The 27,618-nt window shown below is 39.1% G+C and overlaps 1 protein-coding gene across 2 annotated transcripts in view; it reads left to right on the top strand.

Annotated features, from left to right (window-relative positions):
• The window catches only part of LUZP2 (leucine zipper protein 2), a 301,757-nt gene that overhangs the window by 119,980 nt on the left and 154,159 nt on the right, over positions 1-27,618 (top strand). For both annotated transcript variants that reach the window (XM_083599819.1, XM_083599820.1), the window contains exons 2-3: positions 23,553-23,670; positions 24,643-24,713. In XM_083599819.1, coding sequence (XP_083455945.1) covers positions 23,553-23,670; positions 24,643-24,713 — 189 coding nt within the window. The remainder of the gene's footprint in view (positions 1-23,552; positions 23,671-24,642; positions 24,714-27,618) is intronic.

Here is a 27,618-nt window from a genome sequence, read left to right as displayed (position 1 = left end):
TTCTGAAAGGTCTGAAGTAGAAAAAAGAATAGTATGGGACGCAAGCAAAGCCGTGATGAGAGGGTTTTTGATTCAGCAAAATACTTTAAAGAAGAGAAAGCAAAATGAGAAAAAGGAGAGAATTTTGGAAAAGATAAAAGAAGGGGAAAAACAATTAAGATCGAAGCCAAAATCCCAAGAGATTCTAAGAGAAATCAAATTTCATCAAACACAATATACGGAACTGACGAATCAAGAATTAGAGTGGAAAATTAAACAAATGAGACAAAAGACTTTTGAATCTGCTGATAAATGTGGCAAGTTACTGGCTTGGCAAATAAAGAAGAGACAAAAACTCAACACGGTAACAAATATAGAAGTGGAAGGAAAAAACATAAGCAACCCAGCGGAAATTAGGAATTGTTTTCAGAACTACTTTAGACAACTTTACACACAAGGGCCGCAAAAAGAAATGGACATACAACAGTTCCTCGAGGAAAATGGGCTGAAAAAGGTTTCGCATGAAAGTAAGATAATATTGAACCAGGAGATATCAGCACAAGAAATAGAAGATGCCATTCAAGGCATGACGCTGGGCAAATCCCCTGGACCGGATGGACTGACTTCCAAATACTACAAAGTTTTGAAGGAAGGGTTGATACAACCTTTGAAGGAAGTCTGCAATGAGATTATGGAGGGGAAAAGGGCACCCGATACGTGGAGAGAGGCCTACATTACACTTATACCAAAGACAGAGACTGAAAAGACCCAACTTAAAAACTACCGACCCATCTCGTTATTGAATGTGGATTACAAAATCTTTGCTGATATTTTGGCAAAAAGACTGAAGAGAGTTTTGATGGAGGAGATTCACGGGGACCAAGCGGGCTTTCTCCCAAAAAGGCACTTGTCGAACAATGTAAGGAATATAATTGACATTTTGGAAAAGCTGGAAGTGAACATAAACACTAAAGCTGTTTTGATATTTGTGGATGCCGAGAAAGCCTTTGACAACATTTCTTGGAGTTTTATGTTGAAGAACCTCCGGGGGATGGGGGTAGGCCAAGGGTTTGAAAATGGTATAGGTGCAATATACTCTGAACAGAAAGCCAAACTAATTGTAAATAATGTGGTTACAGAAGAGTTCAAGATTGAAAAAGGGACACGCCAGGGGTGCCCTATCTCCCCATTACTTTTTATATCGGTCCTGGAGGTTTTGCTTAATATGATTAGGAGGGACCAGTTGGTTAAAGGGATTCAGGTCGGAGCTAAACAATATAAACTGAGAGCATTTGCAGATGACTTAGTACTTACATTGCAAGAGCCAGAAGCTAGCACGAAAAGAGTTTTGGAAATAATTCAAGAGTTTGGTCAAATGGCAGGATTTAAATTGAATAAGTCTAAGACAAAGGTTTTGGAGAAAAATTTGACACAGATAGAAAAGGAAAGGTTCCAGAATGAGACAGGGTTGACTGTGGTTAAAAAAGTGAAATATTTGGGTATAAATATGACAGCTAAAAATGTGAATTTGTTTAAAGATAATTATGAAAAAACTTGGAGAGAAGTGAAAAAAGATTTGGAGATTTGGTCCAACTTGAAGCTTTCCTTGTTAGGCCGTATTGCAGCTATAAAGATGAATGTATTGCCAAGAATGTTGTTTTTGTTCCAAGCATTGCAAATAATTGATAAAATGGATTGTTTCAAGAGGTGGCAAAAAGACATATCTAAATTTGTCTGGCAGGGCAAAAAGCCCAGAATTAAATTTAAGATACTAACGGATTCAAAGGAAAGAGGGGGGTTTGCCCTGCCAGACTTTAAACTTTACTACGAAGCGGCAGCTTTCTGCTGGCTGAAAGAATGGCTACTTCTTGAAAACACAGACATTTTGGATTTGGAAGGTTTTAATAACATTTTTGGGTGGCATGCATATTTGTGGTATGACAAGGTTAAAGCACATAAAAGTTTTAAAAATCATATTGTCAGAAAAGCACTACTAAATGTCTGGGACAGATATAAAGACTTGCTGGAAAATAAAACTCCAAGGTGGCTGTCGCCAATGGAAGCTAAGGCAGTTAAAAAGTTAAATATGGAGTCCAAGTGGCCAAGATACTGGGAAATTTTGGAAAAGGAAGGGGACAAATTGAGATTGCAGAGTTTTGAGAAATTAAAAGGGAAGGTGAGAGACTGGTTTCACTACCATCAAATAAATGAAGCGTTTAAACTGGACAGTAAAATTGGCTTCCAGGTGGAAAAATCAAAATTGGAGACAGAACTGTTAGAACCCAGTACTAAGAATTTGTCCAAAATGTACAATTTGCTGCTGAAATGGAATACACAAGATGAAACGGTTAAATCGGTCATGATTAAATGGGCTCAGGACATTGGTCATAATATTTTGTTTGCTGATTGGGAAAAGTTGTGGACCACCGGGATAAAATTTACGGCATGTAATGCCTTAAGAGAAAACATTATGAAAATGATATATAGGTGGTACATAACCCCAGTCAAGCTTGCAAAGATTTACCATGTGCCTGACAACAAATGTTGGAAATGTAAAGAAACTGAAGGTACATTTTTTCATCTTTGGTGGACCTGCCCGAAGATTAAGGCATTCTGGGAAATGATCTATAATGAACTTAAAAAGGTATTTAAATATACTTTCCCCAAGAAACCAGAGGCCTTTCTCTTGGGTATTGTCGGCCAAGGGGTGTTAAAGACGGATATAACTTTCTTTATGTATGCTACAACAGCAGCTAGAATACTCATTGCGAAGTACTGGAAGACGCAAGAACTACCCACACTGGAAGAATGGCAGATGAAGGTGATAGACTATATGGGCTTGGCAGAAATGACGAGCAGAATCCGAAACCAGGGAAGAGAAGCAGCGCAAGAAGAATGGAAAAAATTCAAGGACTATTTAAAGAAATATCACAAAGTTATTGAAAGTTAGAATGATGTTGGACTGGAAAGTAAATGGTTACTATTAGCAATGGTTAAGACAAGGAAAATAAGGAAGAATAGTCTAAATTTAAATTAAAATAAGGGAAGATTTGCTGAACAATCGATAAGAATTTGGAATACAGAAAGGGGAGGCATGAGGAAGTCGGGGAAGAAAGGATATGAAATTAGGATATGAAATGATACATGTTTTTTGTTTTGTTTTTGTTTTTGTATGTTTATGTTTGTTGTATTGTGTTTATATGGAAAAATAAAAATATTTAAAAAAAAAAAAAAGAAGTGCTATCTTTAATAGCTCCATAGAGGAGGCCAACAATTGTTCACTTTGGTTGTGGCCATTCTGCTCACCTTTGAAAGCCAGGATGACTCGTCAGATTTACAATGTTATCAGGGAGTAACAAGTCCAGATGCTTCCAGCTAATCAGTGTGGGTGATGTTGTTTGGCTGGTAAAGTAATGTGCACTGTTTTAGAAGGCCACAACACCATACTTAAGGCCCAAAGATCAATTTTGTTCCTCTTTTCCAAAATGGTGCCAAGTTGAAAGCATTTTGTAGGATCAACATCCTTTGAAAAATTGGAAATGTCCTGTGGCCTGGGAAGCTTTCTACAAGTTAGCAAAGATCTCTCTCTCTCACACACACACACACACACACACCACTCTCCTTTAGATAGCCCACAACATTTTATATGGCTGTTCTTGGGTCTCAACCAGACCAAGACCTGCTTTACTTTTAACAACAAACAGCACCTTTTTCCCTCAGACCTTTCTCTGGTCCCAAGAATATAGCAACCAACACAGGCAGTGATATCCAAAAGCAGCATTATCTGTAACAGGTATTTGTTGTACTGAATTAGTTAACTTTTGATTATCACCTATAAAATGGAATTAAACCCAAACACCCCATTTACTTGAGAAAGTTCTCCTGCTTGCAAGAGCTATCCTTTAACATATGTGCCCAAATCCAATCCATATTTGCAGATACTGAGTTTCCCCACTCAGCTGAACGCAAATTGAACAGAAAAACTTAAACACATGGTGTGCTCCTTATGCACAACACACATTACATTCTCTAGACTAAGGAGATGGAGCTGAAATGTTCTGCTCACTGTGCAAAATTGGCCCATTTGAATCCTATTGACTGAATGTACAATCACATGAGCTGATGATCTGGCTTCTTTCTCTTTAGAAAGATGGACACAACAGGATGTAAAATGTAGAATTCCTGCTTTTGTAAGCTTGCAGTAGCTGTAGTATATGTAAAGATTTTGAAAATGCTGGATCCCATGGTTCTTTTGTAGCTATGGGCAACATGTCCATTGCATGATGCTGGTTCTAATTTTATACATCTCTTTCGTGTTTCCCCCTGTCTTTTTCTTCCAAATGAAGAGCCTCAAACATCATAAATTTTATGTTGGAGCCTTCCTCTACTGTTTCTCCCTTTCTAAAGAGCACTTTTAAGCATGGCAAATTTGCTAGGCCCTGCACACTAAGATGGGAACAAGTCCCACTCAACACAGTTCTTAGCAAAAATGCATAGGATCATACTGCAAACATGATATAAGGCTGGGATGAAGAACCTATGGCCATCCATATGCTATTGGAATCCAATTTCCAGCAGACAGCATGGCCAATGGTGAGGGATGATGGGAGGTCTAGTTCAGAAACATCTGGAGGGCCACAGCTTCCCTATCCCTCCTGATGTAAAGGAATGGGATTTATGACATTTCTTTTGGAAACTGGTAGACTGGTTTATCATCCAAACATTTGGAAACATGTTATGGTACTTAAAATCCAGCATTATAATTTTAGTCCAAACACTTCACAGACATTTCTGATCTATCATGGGTCAGTTGGTCTTAGGTTTCTTTTGTACATTGGTCACCTCTTCTCCATAATAGCACACTCCCTACCTAGATTTCTCATTGAATTTCCCTTTTCCTCTTATTCTAGTTAGAGGCAAAGAGTATGCTTTATTCATAATGCATAATGGATCACATTCATAACTGTGTAATCTCTGAGGTGCCTTGACTGATGTCATATGTTATTATTAAGATCACAATTTGCCTCAGTGCCTCTAAAAGAGATGAGAGGCAAGTATTCAGGTGTTGCCGTGCTTCCATCTGCAGAAAAAGGTCCTTGGATCAGATATCACATTATGTGCATCTAAACAAATTAACTCCATTTACACAAGATGAAAATGACATGACTAATGCAGTGCACATTAAGTAGCAATTAACCCCAGGTGGCTGCCTCACAAGCTTTCCCCCGATTAATACATACCTTGCTTAAAATATTTTATATTAAAAAATAGCATTGTGTAAACAAAGATTTGTTCCTATCGTTCACAAACATAATTCGTTTTCATTAAATCAGATAAAAGAGGATGCTTAAAACTGCAGTGCCTGACTCAGGTTATTAAACTTGTTTTCCCTTCTCCAAATGCATTATTCATACATTCTGCAATATCCAGATATCTCACATTCCTTGTTATTAAAACATATATTTTACCATTAAGCAAAAGAAGACTAATAACTGCAAAATAAAAATAAAATAAAAATAAAAGATTCTGAAGGTTTTCTGGATATTTGATTTCAATTACAAGATCAATGACCAAAGGAAGGATTTCCCCCACATTGGAACAATCATTACTTTTGCTGTTATACCTACATGTCAGCAGTCTCTTTGATGTCTCTTTGACATAACTAGAACTGTAGGATATAAATGTACTTAGATATATAAAGTTAAATCAATAAAAATACATGAATCTAACTATCCTAATTCCATATAATCACAAAAGAAAAGAAAATTTTGTTGAGGGACACATAATCTAGAAACATACAGTAAAATAAACAACAATATACTAGAACTCCGGTTTTCAAATCAATAAGAATGTGCAATTATACAAATGAACAAACTGTTTAAAAGCTGCAGGGAAGTCCCATAATTATAAAATAAATTCTGCGCTGTTCTGTGTAGATCAGTCAGCCAGTTTTACCAGTTCTTAATCATGGGCAGAGCCAACAAAGCTCCACTATAGAAGTTCAGCATAGTTTTTCGGCTGTTAAGACTGCAATTCTGTACACACTTCTGAGAACAAGTGCTTTTGAATTCAATGGAACTTACTTCTGAGTAGACAGAATGGCTGTACTCACTTATCTGGTAGTGACACCCAATAACACCCTAGATCTGGAAGGTCACGTGTTCCTTAACCATGTACTTAAATTTATTACACGTATGTCTTCACCACAACTACAACAGTTAAAGGAAAGAACTTCTATACTTAGGGCTCATTCACACTTCCTCTTGTCTTGCTGCTCCCCTCTCCCCAGAAAACCACTCTTTAGCACTGAATCGGAACAAACAGCAATTTGGGTTTTCTCAGGAGGGGCGTGAAATACAAATCAAATGGAACCTGAATAGCACTTCAGGATGAACAGTGGGGGACAGGCAGCATGTTTCTGCTTTCAGAATTTGGCCACCCTGGGAGACAAAATGCTGGACTAGATAAACTTTGCTCTGCTCTAGTAAGGCAACGCTTAAGTTCTGATGTAAATAGAATGGAACAAATAGGCATGGGTCTCTCTTATGAACGATATTGTGGAGTTCCTCAAAATGAAAACCCTTCCTAACCCATAGTAGGTTTTAGCATACATCTCCATTGTACTCACTATATTTAGAGAGGGGAGGAAAAAGAGAGAACTCTAGAATTCAAATCAGGAATTTGGAACCTGTGACCCTCCAAACATTGTTGAAGTCTACGTATCTCCTATCATTTTCAACCAGCATAGCCAATGATTAGGGACGATGGAACTTTGTGTCCAACAGCCTCCACACCTGGTTTAAACATCCTAAGAGTAAGGAATGTGGCCATTGCTCTTCAGTACTAAAAGCTGGATGTTGTCCTTGTAAGCCGTAGATTGACAAAGAAGCAATCCATTAATCAACCCTCTACTTATGACATTGTCTAAATATTACGTCAGCATATGCATACCATTGCTTCACCATATACATGGAGCAATGACTGTTTTCTACTACTCCATCGAATTTTACCACACCACCCACTTTCATAGTTTTGCACTGACACAGAATTCAGTTTTTAGTAGTGAATTACCAGGTTACACATTCTGTACTAGCATTTTCAGACAATGACCAGAGATGTGTAATGTTAGGAACGTTCCTCAGAGGGAGAAAATGTGTCCCTTTTTTTTGCAACAACCATGAGGGATAGAAACATGTTTCTTTTAACATTCTCTAGGTGCTAACAAATGCTTATGAACATGGTGAAGCATTGACTCATGAGGGTTTTGCATACCCATTTTATTGGCAGTTTAAACAGTGGCAATCAAAACATGCTGAGTTGGTATTACTGAGAACACCATTTATCCCCACAGTGGTCTCATAGGATTCCTGTAAGGTTTAATTATCTAATGATTTTGCAGAGCTAGCAATGTATAAGTGCTAAGTGGGTTTTGTTGTTATGCATAACTCCCTTGAACAGTTGTTCATACTTTTTTCTGGCTAATATTTCATTCTTTAATATGTATAGTTCATTATATAGGGGTTTTTATTGCCATGGAAAATCCACTTTCTGATTTAGATGAGGTAACTGCCACCCATAAGCTATGCACATATTCTGGAATTAGCTGTTCTTTCATTAGATGTGCCTTAGAACAATTGTGTTCTCTCCATCAGTCAAAGTTCAGCTTTGCAAGAAAGCCCAATGAACAGCTGTCACTCTAATGCACCAACATCTATCACAAAACTTGACAGCCTCTTCATTAATCCATGACTGAGAGGAAACAAAAAGATTGGGGCAGGCTGTTGTCACTTAATGTAAAGTCTCCTTCACTTAACTTTGATTAAAGGTGCCAAAAACTGCAGTGCATTTCTGCAGCAAAGGGGAGCCACAAGCCTCTCACATCAATATTCTGCCTTAATGAGATGTGGGATCAGACTATAATCCTCAAGCAACAAACTCAACCATATCCTAGTGGAGCAGAGTGGCTACATTTGATGGCATTGTTCTATACTGATAGAGCTGAGTGCTCTAAGTTTATTCAAGTTGCACATCTTGCTTTACTGCTGTCCACTGTGGCTGTAGGATTGAGTAGAGCATGGTCAACCCTCTTCATCATGCACAGCAGTGGTAATGGGGCTCTATACATCCTTCTTTCCCCAGCAGCCTTCAGACAGGTGGTTTAGTGCTACTGTGAAATGTTTCACCTTTGCTTGGAATGAGATATCTGTGCACAGTTCACATTGAGGGTTCCAATCATCTTGCTCCTTGGTTTCTCCATGCTTTGAGCATGAATTGGTTGTCCGTGCAGTACTGGGGAGGATCAGGATACCTGGTTCACTCTCTTCGAGTTTGCACAAGATGCAGTGGAATTAACATTTAACGCTGTGTGTACACAGCCAAAGATCACTTAATTGCTGCACAGATCTCCTGTCAGGGTCAGAGCTGTGACCATCGGCAGAGAATGATTGTGCTGTTTAATCTGGAGGGCAGAAAGCTGTTATGGATAGATTAACTAAAAGTTTATATCCTAAACTTGTGAAAGCAAAGTCTTTATTACATCTCTTTTTAAAAGTCTATTTTATTTCTGATGGTTTGCCTCAGTCTGCCTTAGGTAATGAGAAAGAAAATAATAAAACACCATTCTAACACAAAGAGGTAGATTTGTTTATTCAAATTTGTTAACTTGTCGTTGGTTAAATCTAGACCAAATCCTGTTTATAGTAGTTCCATTGATTCCAGTGGCTCTCCTCTAAATCTGGATCCAACCCATTGCCTTACAAAATGGAAACTCTCTTTTGAGAGACCAAATAACAAAAATCATTCAAATTGTTATCCACTTGGCTTTATCTATTTTATTTATTTAAAATCCAATATCAGAAGCATTTTGACACCCTCTTTTCCTAGGATAAAGCTGTCTCCTGAGAAGTATAGCCTCCATGGGATTTATTTTGTTATGTCAAAAATGACAGTTTACCATAGTGATATATCAGCAAAATCCATGACACCTTTGGTAAAGGTCGTTCTCCAGTTGGAGCGCTCAGAGGCCAGTGTTTCCCAGTTTATACTACATTTTTAAAGATTTGCCTTGAGAGCATCTTTAAACCTCTTTAGCTGTCCACCGGTATTTCACTTTCCATTCTTAAATTGGGAATAGAGCAGTTGCTTTGGAATACGATAATCAGGCATCTGAACAACATGACCAGTCCAATGTAGTTGATGTTGAAGTAGTTGATTGCTTTGATGTAGTTGATGTTGATGTAGTTGATTGCTTTGACACTAGTCATCTTTGCTTCTACACTGCCATTTCTTCACCTGTCTGCCCAAGTGATGTGTAAAAATTTTCAGAGACACCATTGTCCACAGTCACTTATGGACTCACTATTAAGACTGTGTTCATGGAAGACAATCTCAAGTGATTGCCAAAGAAGTTCAGCCAAATAGAGTATCAGTCTGTCTCTCCATTCTCAATGATATTTGAATGTAATGCATTATCTGAACGAGATGCCCTGACTACTTGTTTTCATGATGGTACCATTCAAAGGGCTTGGTAAAGACCCAACTAAAGAGATAGAGTCACGAATCACCCATTGTTTAAGGGATATCCTACCCTCAATGATGAATTCCACTTTGCTTTGAAATATATATAAATGTCTTGTTGAGAATAAGTAGGCATATAAGATTCTAAGAACATGATCTTTATGGATGGTCCAAAGTAAGTGCTAGAGAAAATGTGCCATCAAATGGTTCTCAAACCTGAATGACAAAAACATTGTACAATACAAAGGGAATAACTGTCTGTCTCTAGCAAAGTTATATAAAAGGTGACATTTACTTCTATATTACAAAGGAACTAATTGCCCCATTCAATTCAAGAACATGTAAAAATAATCAAGACTTCTAGAGCATTTTGGTAACAGCTGATCACTTCTAATCAAATCTTAAAAGATAAATGTTTTTTTTAACAGGGTATTACCACTCGGGGAGTAGACTTGAATCGCTTTCTTGTCTTCTAACGCTTGATAAATATACCTCTTGGAAAACATAATCAGATCTAGGAAAAAAGACATCCATGGCATCTTACATTTGCCATTGTACTCTGTAGATAAATCTGACAATTATTTGTAAAGATGCTTGCAAAATCTGATAGTAATTCAAACCCTTTAAAAATGATTGCACATGATCACAGTGCAGCTCTTCTTATTGCATGCAGTAACCTGCTGAGACTGCATGCAGGAGAAATACAACTCAGCCTTCATTTATCCAAAGGCCTTGGAGAAATGAGATTATTGAAGAAAATGAAGTACATCTTTCTTGGGAACCTGTGAAAGTTATTGGGGTTCACGGCTCAATGGCTAAAATTAGCTGCAGTGAACTCATACATGAAATCCAGTGTGATGAAGGGTTTACTGATGAAATTTAAACTTCCTGCTATATTAACCTCTTCTTGTGCTTTATACTTTTTCAGCATGGTCATGTGTCTCTCTCTTTGCACGATAAGCTTCTAACTGATGCTACATTAGATTCTCCTGCTGTTTGCAGAAAGACTGCAGCTGGATGGCTGGATCAATGTTGTTGTTGTGGATACATCCTGCTTTGACTGCTTACATCTACCTTCTCTGACTTAGTCCTGCTGTTTTCTATGACAGTGGCCAATTTAACATCCCATAAATGCAATAACTAAATAGCATATACTGCACTCCTGAACATGGGTACCTGGAAATAAGTCCTGCAGAACTCAATGGGACTTTCTTCTGAATATATATACGTATAGTATTGCACTACTAGTCACTTTCTGCTTTTTGTATTTTTGGTATATGAAGCCCATAATGGCTTGGAGCTGGCTAACTTAGGAGAACTCATTGCCCAATATGTGCCTATGTAACCACTTCACTCAGCAGAACTTGCATATTGTTTCAGATATTGTATTTCAACAAGCCTACCCAGACATATACTATAGCCACATATACTCATTTTAAAGTTTTAAACAGTGTTAAAAACAGTGTTTTTAATTGTGTTTTAAAGACACACACACACATATTTGTTTTTAATATTTTGGTTGATATTAGCTGCATTTTATCTACAATTTTACTATGGACAAGGCTTAGAGAGCTCTATTATTAAGTGGATTATAAATCTTTCTAAATTAAATGATCATATACAACCCTTAATCCTTCACACAATACTCTCTTGTTTGATGACAGGAAGGTAAATTTGAGATGTAAATTTAGTCCCAGATCCTGCATAATGTTTAAGATATAGCTTTGAAATTCATAACGCTAGGTAAAGTTATACTTCTCCTCTTAAACTAAAGGTGTGGGTTTTCTGGGAAATTTTGAGTTGGAAAATTTCCTATGCAAATTAGGGTAATTAGAATTACAAATTATTCTGTTTGCATCATGCTAGAGAGTGCTCTAGCATGCTTATTTTATTTATATATAGCAAACAATGCTAAAATGTTGAAACTGTGAATTTTGCTTGATATTGTATTTACAGATGGCATCTAATCATCATTGCTAATGAACTTAAACATGTCTCCCTGATGTAACAACAAATTAACACCCAGTCTAGATTTGGAAAATGTCCTTCTAAATTAACTAATTTAGTTTCAGTTGGACTGGGCTCAAATAAGCTCATTGTAAAATTTGTCCCATAATAGACTTTAGGCTTTTTCATGCTCTTGGGTACATTGGAGACCTGGGGCCTATTACCTGGGGCTCAGATCCATTCCAAATCCTCTCACTTGTCCTTCCTTTCCCCAAAACCTGCCTCCTGGGAAGAGGAAGCTTTCTCCTGAGGACATCATTAGGCCCCAACCCTTACCAACATAAAATTCCCAGCACTTAGTTCCCTGGGCATGGTAGTTTGCTAAGTTTTCTAGTTCCTTACAAAGGATCTGGATGTCCTCAAAAACCACAATTCCAGTGTACAGCGATCAAGGATATGAAGAGGAGGTACTCATCCTCAGGCTTTTATTGGCCCTAAAGCAGAAATGTACAATAGAAACTTCCTAGCAGAAACATTCCTGTAGTTTGCCAGGGGTTCTGCACACTCACTAAGGGTAGATTTTCAGAGAAGCAAGAAAAAGGCATTGTGGCAGTGAGAGCTTGTGCTAATCTGAAATCCAAAGGTAAAGAGAAAGTATTAGAAGCACTAAGCCCCATATCAGAAGTGAACCATGGCCATCTGACAGGGATGATTTAATTGTGATTCCTGCATTGGACTAGAAGACCCATAGGGTCCCTTCCAGCTTTACAGTTCCATGATTCTGTGTGATGGGGTGGAGCCACCATCATAAAACCAGCACCGCTGCTGTTTACCTGGATGATGTGGGTGGCAGCGACTTCTGGGCCATGTGTGTGCCCTTGTCCAGCAGAAGCACCCAATTGATGGTGACAGTTCTGCTGATGCAACCATGTGACCCTGTCTTCACTGCTGCCATGCTCCATCCAGACAAGCTGAAGGGATGCCTGTATGAGGAGGATGGCTCAACAACTCCATCCCACCACAACTCGCTGCTGCTTCAAATATATACCCCTGAAGGAAAGCTCTTCCTAAGGTTGCATTTCCAAGAAAGAGTTTGCTTAAATTTTGAAAATTACTCATTTATTTGTATACATTCAGATTTAGAATTACTGACAACGCCCAATTTATGCAGGGGTTATGTTCCAAGGTGGTGCACATTTAAGTGAAATGAAGCACAATTGAAAAAGCCTCCAAAGAGCCCGTTCTGCCCTGCCCCCTTTTGTGATGTTTTTGTGTCACTTCTGGGTTCGGTGTGAAGTGCGCAGTTGCAGTCGTGCACATATCTGACATGCCTAAAATGGTTGCTGCCTGTAATTACTGTAATTTTAACATAAACACAACACATTTCCAGATGACTGACCAGGTGGTCTGGATACCTGCTCAATCTCCTGTCCAGGTGCTCACTATTGATGAGCACCTTCAAGGTCCCTGCTCTCCCTTTTCATGGTTCTCACCATCTTCTCCTGTGATGTCCACCTGCAGGAAAGTGTTGGGTGTGTTACAAGCCATGTTCTCAGGGTTCCGAGATCCGCCTGCATCATTCATGAACTGTGGGTGCAGCCTCTGTGCAACTCAGGAAGTAGTGGTGCTGACATGCCGAGTTGCCTTAACGAGACAAGTCAATAAGGAAAGTGAGGCTGAAAAATTGCAACAGGGTGAGCATTAAAAAATGTGGTATTAGTAATGATCGCATCAATAATTTATCGTGAGGCACTGCAGCTCAGAAAGGCTAGGGAACATCTTTGATTTCAAGCTGAAACCCACCATTTGGTTAACACCATTTTATTAGACTAACTTGTGAATTATTTAGTAGCAATACACATTTTACAGGAGTCCAACTGCCCTTTTTTTTGTAAGATCAAGCAGAAGCGCTCGAGTTTTACGTGAATAGCAAAGAGCAGCTTACTTAGCTGGAGAAACACACAAAACTCTGTTTCCCACAGATGTCACAAACATCTAAGAAAGTTGGCACTGCCAAGGGAGCACTGAGAAATAACATCTTTTGCTAATCAAATGCCACTGTGAGAACAACATCAGCAACAACAGGAAGGAGTTGCATAAAGCCTTTTCAGTCTGAACTGTGGGAGCAAATCTGCAGGAAAAGACTTAGTATTCCAGAGTATTCCGTCTTTCATAGTCTTCTAGTGAAATATTTATCGCACTCAAGTTGAACCGGTAGAGAACATACATTTGTGTACAGACATACATGTTCTAGGTTCTTTAAGTCCTCAGTATCCATGTTTTCTAAACTTTCTACATTATTTACATTGTTTCTTTAAATTATTCCCAAGCAATTTTTAGGACTATGCCTTCAGTAAGTGATGCGCATAGAAAACACAATGGGTGTCTCTTCGCATTCCTCCTAGACACATCAAAGGAGTGGTGATACCATTATAGATCTGTTTGACATAACTTACAAGCAGATTTTTCAAAAGCAAAGAAAGAGAAGATGAACAGTAGATCACCATGGTGATATTTCACCAGAGCAGAGGTGACAAATGGGGAGCAATTTTTGAGTCTTCTTCCTGCTGAACCAAGTGACATTACCATCACCAGTGAGGTCTTAGAATATATATATTTTTGCAGCATTTAAAGTCTTCAGAGCAATTCTCATGCAACAGTATAGTAATTCAAGTAAATATTACATATAACCAACCCAAGTTTACTTGTCTCTCAAAGTGGTTCATAGTAAGCAGCATCTGTGCAACATATTTGGGATATGATGTCAATCAGCCCACAATCTCCCATTCCCTAATATAATTAACTACCAAGGAATGTATGTTTGATATAATTTATTGATAAAGGATTATTTAGAACCCACTGATCAGACTTCATCCAAAGAGCAAGATTCTACTGTAGACCTCAGCACAGGTGATGACCCCAGGATGTCAACACAACTTGAGGGAAAACAGGAAGTCTTCCCCCATAAGACTCCCTGCCCAAGGAAGCTGAAGTATTAAGGGACTCAACCCTCTGCCAGCACTGCCACCCAGTCATCACCCCCAGGACTTTAGGAGGTCCACCAGACCCACTGAAGCCACTTAGGTGACACCAGACCCACTGAAGCCCCAAACCAGTGACACAGTGCCTGACTACTCAAGGCCCATCAATCCTATTTGGGAGAAGGAAGCAACCACTGGTCTGGGGCATAGTCTGGATCAGGGCCTTGCTGAAATCTAGGAGGAGGTGGGAAATTAAGTCCACTATAAAACTCTTCCATTGCTACCTGAGAGTGACTGGTGCAACAGCTCGGAGGGAACACTACCTTGCCAAGCATTCTGGCCCTGGACAATTCGCTTACTTGTTCAGGACTCCTAAGAGACCCCCTCTTCTAGCTATCCAGATCCTAGTTTCCCCACCTGATTAATGCCTCCTGTCCAGTACTATCCTATTGCTTGAATCCTCCTATATCATAGAGTGGAAATAGACACAGACCTGCAGGAAGTATTCAACTTTCATAACCATAAAGGCTGCCAACCCAGCATTGCATCTACGCACTGTGACATCCAGCCACAGGTATCATGCAGTGAGGTGGTCATAAGAGAACTGACATGCATGCTGTGACACACCCCAAAGGTGTTCACAGATCAATGACAATGACCATTGCCAATTAGTATACCTTGAGATTCTTGGGCTCTCAGGTGCTTTCACTTTTCCAGTTTCAAGAGGAGGACAGTGCATTTTGTTCTGTTTTGATATTTGTTTCCTGCTTTTTCAACTTCAGATGTTTAGCTCAAAAATCACAATAGCATTAAAAACAAACAATTGCAATCATTAGAATATCAAACACAATAGCATATAAATAAACCAAACAGCAACAAATTCTTCAAAACTATTAATACAATTCAATAAAGTCAATAAGGTTCTGCCCTGGAATCTCTTTTGATGGGAGGTGATGTTGGAAATATTTCAAACATATAAATTCAATTTATTGCCCATGAATTTATTGCCTATTCAGATTTAGCAAACATGTAAAAGTTGCTCCCCCACATTTTCTTACACTCTGGTGTGAGTGGCATATAAACAAAGGCAATTGTCAAACCATGTGTGGATCACGTACCATGATAGCATGCACTGAAGAAGGAGTTCTGTTACTTAATAAGGGACAAATATTCATATTTATAATAAACAGCTAAATGTATGCACTGATGTTAGCATCTGCAGATGTCATGGCAATTATTTCTGTAATAGAACTATTAAGTTATGATGAGTACATCTAGCTGTGTTTTTAATGATCTCAGACAGGCATGGGTGCTACCAGCCTGTGCTTTATGCTCCAGTTTTCGACTGTGGGTTTTATGTGCATGGTTGTTGGGGTTTTTTGTTAAGTCAAGGAAGTGGATGTGCCAAAAGAGTATACAGAAGGTAGATTGCAAAATGAGACTTTGCTTTTCCCTAGGGCTTAAAAATCCATTTTCTTCCCCACCCCCTTGCTCTTTGTATTATTCAGGAGAGAAACGCATCTAGTCCTGAATTCTGAGCACTTAGCAGATGGATTTATAGAAGGTGGAGGGAGTGACAGAGGTTGATTGGTTTACAATGGTAAAATAACTGTGACTGTCACTGTTGTTAATTAGTAATAATGCTTAAGCTCGGTTGAGTAGTGGGATTGAAGAACAACTTTTTATTCTTCTTAGCTCCCTTCAAAGTTTGCTACTGACTTCACGTGGGCTGCTCTCTACTGTTGTGAGCTGTTGTCATTGCTGCCTTCTTGTCTCTTCCTGACCTACAACTTAACCAGTGGTGCTGGTTGTGGCTCACCTAGGTCCTAAATCCAAGCATAAATCATGGGAAAGGGAGTAGAGGGATGGGGTTCAGGGACTCATGATAGCATGGGCTTCTAGGTTCCATTATGTCCCCAATGACATCAGTGCAAATATGACAGGGCCCAGACATTGGGATGGTCTCAATTATAAAATGACTGATATTGAAAATAAATTACTTTCATTGAGGCCATTCCAAATTGAGCCACAATGTGAATATCTCAACTTTCATGGCATTAAGCTATCTGTTTTCTTTAAATCTCTCTTCCTTCAGCTTCTCACCCCTACCTTCCCATTTGCCTTCTAGCTTTAAAAGAGATGGACAAATGTGCCTAGGTCAGTTTCGCCCACTATTTCATTTTTCTGGTCTTAACTTCAGTTCACCAAATTTCTGCATTAGTTCACTTTTGTTTTTGTTTTTTAAAGAAGACCTCACAAAAATTCATCCGGGTTTTACTGTGTGATTCCCCTTATACTATGCACATTCTCTTCCTGTGAAAGATCGCTTAACATTCACATTTGTGCAAATGCTTTCTCCTAATTTAATTACATTTTGCATGTTATTTCTACTATATAGAACATCTATATATTAATGTACACTCTCCCCCAATATGTGGATTTTTGTAGGCATTTTGGCCTGAAGAACAGCACTGCAAAATTCATAGAAGTATGAATTTCAAAGGATGGCTGCATTGTGGTACTTGCTTCATTTTGGAATAGGTTCATATTAGGTTCTTTCACTGCATCTTTCATTTCTTTTTAGGAACTTCCTAGGACTTTGTGCTCTCCCCCCCATTACTTTATTTACTTTAAATTTACCTTTAGACATATCTAAAGGACAGATTTGACAGTCATTGCTGCTTCTTGTGTATCCTGGAAATAACAGTTCTGTGGAGCATGGAATGGAATGAAGGCTACATAAACTTTAAGAAGCTGCTTTACACCATCAGACTATTGGTCCAGCTACACAGTAGTTTCACAGTGGCTGGCAGTGGCTCTCCAGGGTCTCAGGCAGGCAACCCTCCCAGCCCTACCTGGAAATGAATCTTTTGCAGACAGCCATGTGCTCTACCACTGTTACTGATCCTGATGTCAAATAAATAAGCATAAAGGACAGCAATGTTCATGGCAATATCTATTCTTGATTCAAGAGCAGGCACTCTCTGCTCTAATTCTTTCTCAAATTTAGACTGATTTTGCATCAATACATTGAGGACAGATACTAGACAATTTCAAGTAACAAGCTACAAATTACTTCATTTTCTTGGCATATTGCCAGGTGCTATTTATCTGCTCTCCTTCGTTAATACAAATTCTACACGCTGCCCAGACCATTGCAGAACGATATTTTACAAGTTCAAACATGCCCTATTAATTTTACCAGCTATATATTGAGACTTGGATTGGTGAGTGGAACTATCAAATGAAAGGAGGGAAATACCATGTACATGTTAAAAGATTAAGTTTAGAGCAGCTTGTAAGTACGAACTCCAGCTCTTAAAAACAACAACAACCCTGTCTACTACAATGATGAGCACATACTGTACTATAGACCTTGATTTGTTGTACATAACACCACCAATAACTGGGGTGCAATCACAGAGAAAGCCCTGTTCTGATCTCCTGCACAGTGAACAACAAACTGGCTGGACCTCAAGTAGGCTCTTTGTTTATCTTAAAACTCAGGACAGTTGGTATAGGGAGTACCATACAGACAGATGGTGAAGATCCTGTATGATGGGTATTTAAATGGCACCACATCAAAGTGGTGGTTATGATTATTGGAAGCAGCACTGTGCACTAGCTGCAGTCTCCAGGCCAGGTTCATAGAGCTTATTACTGTGCTCTGTATGGGAGGTTTGCTCATATATATGTCATGCACATAGATGGGTTTGTACTGGTTCAGTCTTTGTGGCTGATTGCATTCACATTACTGTTTCTGCATTCACTCCATACATGAATGTCACAAAGGCATGGGAGGATCTCAGCACATCAAAACTGAGCCTGTAATGAATTAAGTAAATATTTAATTACCATTCCCAAACAGTTGATGATTTCATACATTTTCTTCTCCCACACACACACTTACATGCCCCAGGGACTCATAAATGCTACAATAAACAGCATGTACACTAACCCAGAGATTTTAAACATAAATGCAACAGGAGATCAGAAAGTAAAACAGAAGAATAATCCACCCTAAGTAATACAATTTTCACTCAGATCTAGTAATTAAGTTCCCATGCTGTTCAGATGCATTGGTAACAAACATTGTTTCCATTTCTCTTATGCAGCTCTTACTACTTACAGTTTCAATCAGGGCAAGTGCTGAAATTCCCATAATTAAGCAATACACTGACATGGTATGTAATTTTTCAAATGGGAGGGGAAGAGAACTAGGGTTCAGGTTCAAGCTTCTGGGCTGAGAATAAGGATGGGGAGGAAATTTGGTTCAGTTTGCAGTTGAAAGCAAAGCTACCTAGTTCACACTTCTTGAAATATTACAAAATTGGAAAGAAAGTCATCCTTTAATATTGCATTTCTCTGAATTTTGCAGTTCTCCAGTCATGTAATGTGTACATATATGCACATAGGGTCAACTGTGCTTATAAATGCATACATTACTTAAAATAGCATACAAAATGCAGTATATTAGGGGAAATTACTTTGCAAAAATGTGTACAGTGGGCAAAATAACATACAGAAATGTACATATAAGGAAAAAACTGTACTAAGATGCTGACAAAGTTTCTTTTTTTTTATTATTAAATATTTATTGGTATTTTCAAAAAACACACAACAAACAAAAACAAAAAAAAATAAACAAAATAAAAACAACACAAAAAAGCATATTCAAAACTAAACAGAAAAATAGAAAAAACACATACAGTTTCTGATACTTATTTTCCTCAACCCCGTTTCTCAGACCTCCTCACACCTCCCCTTCTTGTATTCCAATTTAAATTGTCAATTCAGCAAGTCCTTAACTTATTTCTTCACCTTAACTTAAACATTTATTCTAACATACTGTTATTTTACTTTATTTCTTTTTTCCATTTCCTCCATTTATTTTTAACAGCCTTATTTTCACTTAATTTAAAAAAAAAGAAAAAAAAACCAGTTTCACCTTATTGAAATTACTCATCAATACTTATACCTCATTAATTTATTCTTAAACCTTTTTCCTAAGGTCGACCAAAATTTCCCTTCCACGGTTTACCCAATTTCCTTACCACTAACAAAATATAAAACAAATAAAGCAATGCAAATTATCCTTATGTACCCTTTGGATTCCCAACCTCCACCCACCCTTCTCCCGGTTCCAGTCCCCAACCAATATCCATCAGTCTTTATATTATTTATTTAGCCTGGAGATCTCAGGTCCGAGGCCCTTATGTCTCTCTCAGTTCCTTTCTGCCGGTCTCTTTGATAGACCTTGATGTTAAGCCCCAGGTCTCGGAGGGGCTCCGGCCCAACAGAATCGGTGTTACTTCTAGCCAGTCCTCCATACTTAAAAGCAAAAGCAAAGCCTATGGGGTATTCCAACTCTTGTTTCAAATTTCTTTCAAATCCAAATGTCCCCACAGCTCCAGCTTCCACCTTCAACAAATTTATAATCCTCAGGTCTTCAGATCTCCTCAAAAGAGGATCTCTCCATTTTCCAAATTCCCAATCAAACCAGGCTTTCCGCATCCAGTTTTTATTGTCCTTTTTTATCATCATGTCAGGCCTCATATTGTAGCTCTCCTTTGACTCCTGCAAACCTCCATCTCCTCCTTCGTTTTCTTCAAAAAGAACATATTGCTCCATCGTGTCTACGCTTTCGGTTTCATTTATTTGCTCAGTTGAATAGGCTTCCTGTTTCAAATCCTTATCAGACTCCAAGCTGTTGTTTACTGTCCAATGTAATAGCGATACCTCTGTAGACAAAGCATCGTACTCATCTTGTAAGTTTCCCAAGAGAACCAGTGCTCTGTCCAATTCTGCTTGGAATTTAGACACTCCAGCCATTTTGTAATGTAGTATCCTTGTTACCCCTCTAGGGGGATTTAATTCCTTAATCTTCCTTTCAGCTTCTAAAAGAGATTCAGAAGCAAATCTGGAGAGTTGAATTTAAGATTGGAAAAATAAGAAACTGAAAGAAACCAAAATAAAGAGATTCTGCTATCCCCAGCTAGTAACACTGCCACCTACTGGCAGTCAATCCTCTTGCCCTAACACTGCTGCCGCCATTGCTGCTGACCAACACTACAGAATCCACCTATTGCCTCTAAACCAGGCATGGCCAAACTTGGCCCTCCAGATGTTTTGGGACTACAACTCCCATCATTCCTAGCTAACAGGACCAGTGTTCAGGGATGATGGGAATTGTAGTCCCAAAACATCTGGAGGGCCAAGTTTGGCCATGCCTGCTCTAAACCTTGGTTACTGCCCCCTGCAGTCCATTATAAGATTTATGGATTTTCCATACAGTTATAACTGTAAGTAGTGCCTGGCTAATCACTAATATGTCTCAGGTCATTCTGCTATGCTGAGAACACAAAAGCATGGAGGCCATAATTAAAAATGACTGTGTAGATTGACGGGCCAGGACTGAAAAAGGTACAGCTCACATTGATATGGATTAATGCACCTCTTATCCAAAGATGTGTGAGTAGATGATAGTGCTAGTATTTGGCAGGAACATAGGAAGATACCTTCTATCAGGTCACACTATTTGTCCACCTAGCATAGTATAGGCTATTCTGATGGGCAGGGTCAAAGGCAGAAATACCTTTGCCGCAATGTGCATGGTCTCATGCTTCTAACTAAAGCCCTAAATGGCCTCGGTCCTCTATACCTGAAGGAGCATCTCCACCCCCATCGTTCAGCCCGGACACTGAGATCCAGCGCCGAGGGCCTTCTGGCGGTTCACTCATTGCGAGAAGTGAGGTTACAGGGAACCAGACAGAGGGCCTTCTCGGTAGTGGCGCCTGCCCTGTGGAACACCCTCCCTTCAGATGTGAAGGAAATAAGCAGTTATTCTATATTTAAAAGACATCTGAAGGCAGCCCTGTTTAGGGAAGTTTTTAATATTTAATGCTGTACTGTTTTTAACATTTGATTGGGAGCCGCCCAGAGTGGCTGGGGAGACTCAGCCAGATGGGCGGGGTATAAATAATAAATTATTATTATTATTATTATTATTATTATTATTATTATTATTATTATTATTATTATTATAGAGATGCCAGGGACTGAGGTTTGCACAGTATGTGCCCTACTGCTGAGATATAGTTTTTCCCAATGGTTTATTTCTGGTTTCAAAGCAATGAGCTGAATCTAAAATATGTAGAAAATCCCAGGCTAATAAATGTTGGAATGCAGCTTGCCCTTGACTCACAAGGAAGGAGACAGTTCTTTCGTTCATACTGTGTGACTCATGTCTGCAGCATTGGCAACATGAGGAATAATGTTACTAAGTACATAAATAAAGACAGTGTCACAGAGTTGTCTTGTCATCTCTTGTACAAAGGAAACAAACAAAGAAGAGGAAATGAGTTTAATTTGCCTCATCTAGCAGGAGCGACCAGTGCACCTCAGTCTCCTCCACAAGCTATAATCCAAGCATTTGGCTTGGGGAAAATTGTTTCTTGTTGCAGTAAGCGCTATGGAAAATAAGGTTGTATGTGTATAACAGACGCCTATTGGACAGTTAATTAACATGACACCATTTGGATCACAAGACTGCAGCCACCCACTCACTCATCCCATTTTATGACCTTTACATTTAAAAATTCAATGGTGGTGGTGGTGGTTGTTGTTGTTGTTCTATTCAAATACTGTACTTTTACTTCATTGTAGTGCTTTTCCAACTTTCTGGCTTCTACATTGAGAGGAAACCTTGAGCATCTTTCTAGGAATTCCTTGCTACAGAATCTTTATGTAGGGCCGAATTCACTTATGGCAGCTGAGCCTGTACTGAACTCAGCTGTATTTTGGGGAGCTCCAGACCCCCCTCACCATGGATCCTCTCACACAGCTAGTCTGACCCAGGAGCAGTGTAATGATGTGCAGTTACTGCTAGACTGGACAGGGTGCAGTGCTCATGTACACCAGCTCTAGAGGTTTTCCCCGTGAATTTATATTCTCTAAAAGTGATATAGTAAATGGTTCTGGGATGTCAGGCAAAAGCTGATAATAAAAATTCATTGATTGGTCCAACTTGGATTCAGCTGAGTTGCAATGGAGGACAGTGTAACCACATAACATTCAGTTGCCATTTATAGAATTCACAAAGGGTATACATTGTTTGAATGACTGTTCTTTTAGTCAAGAGTTGTTTAAATGACATCATTAGACAACATTCAGGTGAACAACAGGGTTACAGGAAGTAGCTATTGATCCTGCGGTACAAAGGATATTCACTCACTTTTGGTTACTGGCTCCCTGCTGATCCATTCCCCCTTGCCCTGTGTTTTCTTTCATGGCTTCAAAATATAATTTGCTTTATTTCTCGGCAATGCACATGGATATTGGTTTTCTCTGGCTCCAGACTCAAACAAGTATTGTGCTGTGGGTTTTCACTTTGGATTTACATTTCAAAAAAAGGAAACTCAACTATTTGCTATTGATCTCCTTTGTGGAAATGAAGGATAGGTTTGCTGGTGCCATGTAGGTATTGTAGAGTGTAGGCTGGAGATTATTGTATAAAACATTAACTAGTTAAGTCAGCAGTAAGACACTGATGATCAATACTAGGTGGCATACTATATTTTTGGTAGTGTTGTTAAACATCTTCATGGTATTTTATTTTGTTTTTATGCATTTCTTTATTTTTATAACCTTTATTTTCTATGTGGGAGCTCAATTCCACCCAGGGGAAGGGGGGAAATAGTTCATAAAGGGACCTGGAATTTCTTTATCCAGACACATGATGTTCAACTCTTGTCTTTTCATATCACATTGGGTAATATCTTATGTACATATCAACTCTCTCTGTGTTTTCCCTCATTAACAATGAAAGGTGGGTGCATGCACCTTTCTCTCTAAATGACTGAGCAGAATACTGGCAGCACACTTTGCCTCCTACTGGGCAAACCCCAGAAAACTGGGTTATAGGACAATCCTGCAGACCCAAATGAAGCAGCTCATTTTCTAGACCTGAATGACTTTGATATGCTTGACATGATGAGAGGCTATGAGAGGATGACAGAAATGGATCCTGCTTCTATCTGAATGCAAATGTAATAAACTGGATCTCTGATTTCAAGCTTTGTTTGTTTCAGTTGCTCTGAGAGAATCTCACTGATGTTCTTTCTGTGTTAGACAGGGCTACGAAGAACTGGAAAGACAACTTAAAGAAGTCTTTAAGGAAAGGAGCAACATTCTTCGCCAGCTGTCAAAGACATCCAGAGAACTTGAAGGAATTAAAGTAAACCTCCAGGTACGAATCTTCATCCTCCCCAACTGCCCTGTGACATATAGTCATCATTCACTCCATTTCATAATGCAAGCATTTTGTGATTAATATACTAGGAAAATAGCCATGAAACATCACAGCCAGATTGTGGGGATTTGGATGAGAGAAATGGACTCTGACCCTTCCATTTTCTATTGCCCTTTTCTTCTTACTATACACGCCTGCCTGGCACCACCACTTCTTCACCACTCAAACATGGCAAATATTTTTCCAAATTTTCCCTATTCATTACCTAAACTCATCTGCACTGTTACAGCTTCTACAACCTGATGATCTAGAGAAGAAGGCTGGTCCTTCCCTTCCTACATCCATAACAATGGCTTGAGTGATGGAAGATGGGGTATAGAGGTGGTGGACCTAGTTTTGACTAGAGAGAAAGGAGCAGTTCACATCTAACAGCAAATAAAGTAGTTCTTCTACACCCATGAATGTAGAATCTTCATTGATTTTTCATGAATCAATAAAGAAATGGGATGGAGCAGACTTATGAATGAACATAGGCAAAAATGGCATGGATAAGAAATATATCCACCCATCCCTCATGGCTATTATGTCTTTTTATATGTGTATAGGATAAAAATGACCAGCTCCATGAAAGGAAGATTACATGTGAATCTGTCATTGACCTTCACATTAGGCAGTAGTTCTTCTCTGGCATAATTACAGAGGGACATATAGAGATGTTGGGCCAAAGGTGGCTTTTTTTTTACGACAATTAAGGTGCCAGTCAAAAGAAATGTGGGAATGTTGTGAAGCCTTGCAGCAGACGAACAAAGCTGTTTCCATTTCCATTTGTTCTTGGCTTTAAAATATGCTATTCACAGAAAGCATTTTATCAAAAGGGGGACCATTAATAATTTTACTATGGAAGGAATGGTAAAGAGCTTCTTGACAAGAAATGATAAAGAACTTCTTGTTTCTTCCCTTTGTTCTCAGTCTTTGAAAAACGATGAGGCATCTGCTAAAACCGACGTACAGAAACTCTTGGAATTAGGCCAAAAACAAAGGTACAAGTCAACATTTATCTGTCTTACTTTCTTTCCCAAAATCAGGATCTTTTCCAGGGAGTCTTCTCTTCCCATGAGGTGGCCAAAGTATTGGAGCCTCAGCTTCAGGATCTGTCCTTCCAGTGAGCACTCAGGGCTGATTTCCTTCAGAATGGATAGGCTTGATCTTCTTGCAGTCTATGGGACTCTCAAGAGTCTCCTCCAGCACCATAATTCAAAAGCATCAATTCTTCAGCAATCAGCCTTCTTGATGGTCCAGATAGCACCATAAAGAAGGCTGATTGCTGAAGAATTGATGCTTTTGAATTATGGTGCTGAATACTTTACTTATGGTAAAAGCATGCCTGGCCATACAGAAGCAAAACCAGGCCTCCGAGTACTCCTGGGCTATGGATCTCCTGAATTTGTCCCTCTTCTATGTAGAAGCATTTATGTCTTCTCTCTTCTGTCTTCATTTTACAAAGCACATCTAAAACCTATGACTGTTTGTATGCATATGAGAATTTCCAGGTGAATTTCTCCATCATGGTATGCTGAAAGCAGCTCTTCCCAGGGGGCATTCTAATTTGGTGTAATGATGTGACAGCATCAGTGCAGATGCTCTGCCATAGTGAGCTGGAACCAAACTTTCAAAAAACAAATAATGTCTTTCCAGATGTTCATAATCTCTAAAATGACTGCAGTTTGACCTGAGGGCAGTTTTCCTATCACTACTATGAACAGACAGCATTTGTTTTTTTGTTTTTTTTTTCCAAAGCGAAGTTTCATTTCAAACTTGTCATAATCCATCTGAAATGCATGAAGATTGTTTCCATGGGAAACCAATACAGAGCTTGACTTCATTGTGCTGATTCTCTGAGACAGACAGCATGATACGTGCAGCGTAGCATTTTCGGTGAAGCAGCGCATTTTCTTTTGTTTCTAGATTTTTCTCCTGACACTCTAAGAACACACTGTGGAAACCACTTCTGTGGATAATATAACAATTAATGATTCCACCCTCCCTGTTTATGGAAGCACACATTTTTAAGACGCTCACAATGATAAAATGCCAAGGCATGAAAACTGGCTTGTTATTAAAGTGAGGGATGCGTCACATTCGTTGTATGTTTGGCTCCCATGGAACATAGATTAAATGACACATCAAAGACTTCCTGCCAGATGCACAACATCTCAGCCCTGAAACATTGTCTTGTGCATCCTGTGATAAATCTTCTAAAACACAGAATAAGAAGGGCTCTCCAATTTACCTATTGAGCTGTCAGGAATCACTGTGCTGACCCTAATTGGCTGTATACACAGTTTCTCCTAGTTTTAATACATGACTTGTCCAATCAAAATGTTGTGTCCCAGACTGGGACCTGTCATTCTTCAGCTGCATGTCTGTATTAAAGTTGTGAGCTGCTGCTTGAGTGGAAACCAACATGCCTTAATCTCTAGTTTATACTCTTGCTCTTTCTATGATCTGGATTGCAAGTTCAGCCCTGCTTCTAGCTGCTGTAAAACAGCCTAAATCACTGAAGGTAAGCTGAAACTAAGGATCAGCTCACAGCTCAATTCACATTTATTGGATCTGTGTCCAACCCATATTCACCATTCATGGTAAATCAGATTGGGCAAACTCAGCACTCACTTCAGCACTCAATAAATTTATTTATTACTAATACTTCTAGTATTAATATTATTATTTATTGTGTTTATTCACTTCTGACTACAAAAATGTCTCAAAGTGACATGCAGTTATAAAAGTATACATGATGCAAATTTTAAAATGCAACAATAATATTGGCTAAAACCCTTCATATGCAATAACATAAACAAATCCTACCCCAAGCTACTAAAAGATGGACTCTTGTGCAGCCTAGGGCACAACTAGGGTGAACAGATAAACCTTTGCCGGGTGCCTAAAAGTTGATAGTGATGGAGCCAGGTGAATCTTTTGGAGGATAGTATTCCAGCATTGGGGAGCCACCACTAAATTAAAATAAAAGTTCTTGTGTTGCATCCTCTGCACCTCCCTGCAGGGAAAGGTGGTCCCTAAACTATATGGGTCCTGAACCTCATATGGCTTTATAGTTCAACTCCTAATCAACCATCTAGACAATGAATTCTGTGCCAGCTAAGGTTTCTGAACTGCCTTTAAAGGCAGCCCCATACACTGGATAGTACATTGTAGCAATCTAATTTGAAGGTTACCAGTGAATATATAATAGAAACTACACTATTCCCGTCCATATAGGGCCACAGCTTGTAACTCCAGTGACAGTAGTAGATTCAGAAGTACTCCCAAACTACTGCTCATTTAGGAGAGTGCAGCTGTCCACCTATCTCAGGGGTCAGCAAACTTTTTCAGCAAGGGGCCAGTCCACTGTCCCTCAGAACTTGGGGGGCCCCGGACTATGTTTTTTTGGAAAATAATGAACAAATTCCTGTACCCCACAAATAACCCGGAGATGCATTTGAAATAAAAGGACACATTCTACTCATGTAAAAACATGCTGATTCCCAGACCATCCGCGTGCCGGATTTAGCAGGCGATTGGGCCGAATCCGGCCGCCGGGCCTTAGTTTGCCTACGCATGCCCTATCTGGTCTAGGGAATCACCCCCTAACAATCCTTTAATTTTATCTGGATTGTGCTTCATGCTTCGTCACCTAAACTACAGTCAGTGTACTTCTGTGCATGTTTAATCAGAAATAAGTCCCACTGAGTTCAATGAAGCTTATTCCCAAATTGGGATGAGCGACACATTCAATTCAGTTCACATTCCAAGATCAACCTACCTAATTAATACTTTCTAAAAAACCAAAGCAAAGTACACAAATGGAAACACAGCGATTTGCAGAGCTCTGAATTTTCCAATGCAGTTCTCCAATTAAGTAATATGTACAAAAAAGCATGTTGT

This window comes from Podarcis filfolensis, assembly GCF_964270895.1.
Source record: "Podarcis filfolensis genome assembly, chromosome: 1".
Lineage (NCBI taxonomy): Eukaryota > Metazoa > Chordata > Lepidosauria > Squamata > Lacertidae > Podarcis > Podarcis filfolensis.
Note: the sequence above shows the minus strand (reverse complement) of the source record. Positions and strands in the feature narration are given on the sequence as shown.